General features: G+C 30.2%; 1 protein-coding gene across 1 annotated transcript; it reads right to left on the bottom strand.

The window, feature by feature from the left end:
* On the bottom strand, positions 466-2,515 carry LOC109233940 (protein SHI RELATED SEQUENCE 1-like). The gene is made up of 2 exons (XM_019399785.1): positions 1,944-2,515; positions 466-1,113 (listed from the first exon to the last, which is right to left on the bottom strand). Exons 1-2 carry the CDS (start codon positions 2,218-2,220, stop codon positions 788-790), a joined length of 603 nt encoding a protein of 200 aa, XP_019255330.1. The 5' UTR covers positions 2,221-2,515; the 3' UTR covers positions 466-787.

Below are 5,132 nucleotides of genomic sequence, written 5' to 3'. Positions count from 1 at the left end.
CCGGCAAAGAAACGGATAATGGGGGAGAAAAGCAGCTTTGGAGTTCATAAACAACCAATAAATCAGACATGATTAATTTCCCTAACACAATGCGGCAGAGAGAAATTAAAATTCACGAAAAGACAAACTGCAGAGCCATATGTAAACACGGCACCATATATATTAATTTTGCAGACCAAGGGCAAATAATTCTTCATTGGAATCCCAAAAGAATACTAGAGCACTTTCTTTCTCTCTCGATACATACAACAACAAGCCCCTACCCGGAGGGGCAGAGAGTCGATTTCAGGGAGACGTTCGGCTCAAAGACAAGCAATAATAGAAATCAGATAAATAATATTAGCACCGTATAGGAGACAACAAGTAAGTGGATCTCTCTCAATATATATATATATATATATATATATATATATATATATAACTTTGAACTTTGCCTTCTTTTCCTTTCTTATCCGGTGTATACTTTCTCCGATCTATAATAAGTGATTTTTTGGTATTTGGCAGAAAATACTAATTCCTACAAAAAAAGATGTATTCACTAAATTACCCTTAATTTGAAGTTACATATTGTTACATTGATACATTGAGATATATAAATAAGGATAAATTTTAGAAAAGTTAAATTAAATTTCTTCTTGATTATGTAAAAGGACACTTATTTTGGACCAATTAAAAAGGTCAAAAGATCACTTATTATGGAATGAAAGGAAATAATTATTTTACATTTACACATGGAATGCACATATTAAATTTAAAAAAAAAAAAAAAACAGAAATAATTTTAAATTTTAGGATGACTTTGGGTATTGAAAAAATTGCGTACCAGGCATGAAATTATTAAAAGGACTAGGGTAAGAAGGTAGTGGTTGTGTTGAATTTGTTGTAAGTTGCTCTTGTTGGAAGCCATTTGAGGAGCTTTCCCTAGCCATATTAGTGTAATGAGTCTCAGTCTCAGGGCCTTGATCATATAATATCCCTTTAAATACATGTCCTGCTATTTTCACTGATGTCTGATAAGCATATTGATCCACCACATTGTCTGTTGAACTTACTCGAACACATCGAAATACTGCTGGTAAACTCAATTCTGTTGGTAGATCTTCTTCTTCCCCACCTACAATTGTAAAATATATAGGGAAAATAAGTATACGGAAGTATTTTGTATAGAGTAACAATGTAAAATTTTTTTATATTATTAGTGTATTTTATGTTTTATGTTACTAAGCTCAGCCGAGGGTCTATCGGAAACTGGCTCTCCACCTTTGTAAGATAGATGTAAGGTTTGCGTACACATTACTCTCTCCAATCCCACTTGTAAGATTCTACTAGATTTGTTGCGGTTGTTGTTTGTTACTAATAATCTCACTATTTATGTGGACGATTTCTGTATGTAATCATCTTTTAGGTGATCTGAAAGCGTATAGAAGTTACACTCTTTTGGGGGTCTTTTGCTGAGTTGAGGGGTGCAATATGGTTCATCCATCTATGTTCAGCATATACCAAGAGTCAAATAAGAAAAAAGAAATCAGAATAATAGCAGTAAATATTAATAATAATAATAATTATAGTACTACTGAATGTCAAAGTGAGCTATATATACTATTACTATGACTAGGGTTTGATGGTGTCTGCGAATAGATAAGTAATAGACATAAAAAGGGTAAGCATATTGGCAAAAATGGTGTTGAGATCTCTTGGAAGGTGAGTTTTGGTGTAATCGATAAAGTTATTGCTGCCATGTGACCAGGAGTTCATGAGTTCGAGTCGTGAAAATAACCTCTTACAGAAATGCAGGGTAAGACTGCGTACAATAGACCCTTGCGATATGGCCCTTTCCGAACCCCGCGCTTAGCAGGAGCTTAGTGCACCAGTGTTGAGATCTCTTAGTACAGTGCAATCAAGATTGTGTTTGAGGACAACAGTAGATAAATTAAGATGAAGTACCTGCAGCAAGATTATTATCATTTTCTCTGTATCTTTTAGGGTTTACTTGAAGCTGCTTCTGCTGCTGCTGCTGTTGTTGTTGTTGAATAGTGTGAAGAAGGTGGTGCCTTGGACGCCTTCTAGAGACAGGGATCCAAGTGCTTTTGACATGGGTTTGACACTGAAACCCTTGGCTTTTACAGCAAGTTCTGCACCTCAAATATGGACAATCTTTCTTTGCTTGATTTCCACAGTCTTGACACCTACTGTTTGATGATATTCCCTCTTCTCTCATCATCTTCAATTAGGCTCCTTTTTTTGCTCCTCTTATAAAAGTACTCATTTTAGAAGATTGATTAATTCACTGTTGGGGTTTTGCTGTTAGATGGATTAGTTTGTATATGTTCTTTCTGTTGCTGAATTGAGGCAAGTGTGTTTGCTTTCTTTGGATTTTTTCTTCCAAGAGAGAGTTCATGGCTCAAGAGTACTATATGTTGGGGATTGCTTTTCCTCTTTCAAGCTTTTCTCAAGTACTTTTTAATTATCAATATATATTTATTTTATGAAGGGATTTGGAGTAACGGTAAAATTGACTCCATGTGATCTATATAGGTCACGAGTTCGAGCTGTGAAAGCAGTCACTAATGTTTGTATTAGGGTAGACAGTCTATATCACACCTCTTGGGGTGCGGCCCTTCTCTGGACCTGGGTAAATACATGATACCTTGTGCACTGAACTATCCTTTTTTTAATAAATTTATTTTATATACGTGGACAATATAAAAAAAAAAAAAAAGATAATACTATAGTTTTACCTATTAAAAGAGGTCCTTAACCATGTTTTGCAGATTATTAATCCATGCTTGCTATAAAAGTTGCAGTAGTATGTAATTTGGTTTTAAGTGATTTGGTAAAGTAAAATCGTCAACGTATATAAATTAAACGATTCTTCATCGATGCAAATTTTTTCATTGGGCCCGGACTTTTTACTTTTAGCCCGTGTCGAAAACTATTTATATTTGATAGCTGAAAAGTGTATAAATATACTATATAACATACAGAATATATATATATATAATATATAAAAATATATATTTTTTCTGCTATTATTTTGGAAACGGCTATGTAATTTTATTTCCCAAAATGTCTCCTTTGATATGTGAAGGTACATGTAATACAGGGTGGATATGCCTGCACTCTGTAGAGCTCATTCAGCGATTTACACAACACAATGTGAACAGTCTATACGTACTTAATTGAAAAGCTAAGTCAAGTCAGACTGCAATATTACATTATTGTAACAGGAAGGCAAATGGGAGATTTATTAATTACTAGTACAAGATATAATTTTGATGACGCAGTAAAAAAAAAAAAAAACAATAAGAAGACAAAGACAAGGGACAAAGGCATATTAGTTACAAACAGCACTGCCAAAAGTGTAACAGCTGATCATTGTATTATGACTTCTGTGCTGTGCAAAATTAATTAAAGTAGTGGTTAGCAGCTTTGTCTAGCCAGGAGGAAAAAAAAAAAAAANTTCTTTCTTTTTTAAAAAAAAAAAAAAAATATATATATATATATATATATTTTTTTTTTTTTTTTAAAAAAGAAAGAAAAGAAAGAATTGAAGAAAAAAAAGACTGTATTTTGACTTGGCACGAATTTTAAAATTTATGGTCATAAATATTCCATAACAATTATTTGGTTATAAGACTTTTGAAACTTGTAGTCTTAAATTCATCATAATATTTGTGTGGTTATAAAAATTTCTCACAAGAAAATATAGAAATATGTCTCTTTTTAACAAACTAATAAAAAAATAATGTAAAATAAAACGGAATGAAGGGAGTAATTAAAGTTTATTGTATTTCCCGACAAAATACAGAGATTTGCACCTCAAGGATTAGGCAATTTTTTCTCCAACTATTAATATATATCTAAGGCCCTCCATCTAAAAGTAAGAATTGTTTAAATAATACTCTCCATAATTTAATTTGGGTAAATTTCACAAATGATCGTATAACTATGACTTTTTTTCCACTAAAGTCATATAACTTTATTTTTTCACATAAAAATCGTAAAGCTTTCACTAACTCACATTAAAATCATAGTGGTCGGAAAATAAATTTTCAAGCAGTATTTTCTTATTTTTTATTTTCAGTCTAATAAATAATTACCCGATTAAAATAGAAGAAATATGAGTATATTTCTAGCCGCTCCTAAAAATAATATCTGATAAAATATTTTTTTATATATATGTGTATTATATACATATAACATACACATACTATATATATATATATATATATATATATATATATATATATATATATATATATTGGCTAGAAAATGCAATTAGTTTATACCCATATATACGTAAGTTAAAATAATACTAAAAGTGAATTCTTCCCCCATAAAAATTTGTTCGGAATGCATGAGATTCTGGAAAAAACCAAAGAAATAAAAGGTATAATTAGAGAGTACTATAAATAAAATTGCTCTTAATTTGAATAAAAATCTTTAAAAAAAAAAAAGAGATACAGAAGTATCATGTTTTGAAGGATTTACTATTCACTTTTAATATTATTTTAATTTGTATATATGAGTATTGGGTCAGGTGGGCCATGTTTGGTTGAATTATTCCTATTTTAGTTGCATTATTATTTATTAGACTGAAAATAAAAAATAAAAAGCTACAAAATAAGAACTACTAAAAGTTATATTTTTCGATCACTGTGATTTTTGTGTGAGTTAGTAAAAGTTTTATGATTTTTGTATGACAAAACATAGTTATGTGACTTTGATGAAAAAAGGTCATAGTTAAATGATTTTTGTGTGAGAAAACAAAGTTATATGACTTTGATGAAAAAAAATCATAGTTATATGACCATTTGTGAAATTTACCTTTATAAATTTATGTGACACAATTACTATTTGGAGAGTCAAAAAAGATATTTTTTGACCATGTACTTTAAAATTACTTTTTAATTTCTTTAAATTACTATTTTTTTTAGTAACTAATTGTTGCATTAATCGCCAAGTAAAATATACTGTACAAGCCATAGTTAGTTAACTCAGCTAAATGTCTAAAGGAAAAAAAAAAAAAAAAAAAAAAAAAAAAAAAAAAAAAAAAAAAACTAACTCATCCCACAGCCTATTAATACAGGAAAAAATACTAGAATAAATATGACTGAAGAAAGTTCCTATGTC

This window comes from Nicotiana attenuata, chromosome 10 (assembly GCF_001879085.1).
Source record: "Nicotiana attenuata strain UT chromosome 10, NIATTr2, whole genome shotgun sequence".
In the NCBI taxonomy this organism is placed as follows: Eukaryota; Viridiplantae; Streptophyta; class Magnoliopsida; order Solanales; family Solanaceae; genus Nicotiana; species Nicotiana attenuata.
This window is presented reverse-complemented; position numbering and strand designations above follow the sequence as displayed.

Bases quoted from the DNA above. Each gene is read 5' to 3' on its own strand.
- LOC109233940 (XM_019399785.1), bottom strand. From the start codon at position 2,220: ATGATGAGAGAAGAGGGAATATCATCAAACAGTAGGTGTCAAGACTGT. The intron at 1,114-1,943 runs GTACTTCATCTT...TTACAATTGTAG, and splicing joins TGATAATAATCTTGCTGCAG to GTGGGGAAGAAGAAGATCTA.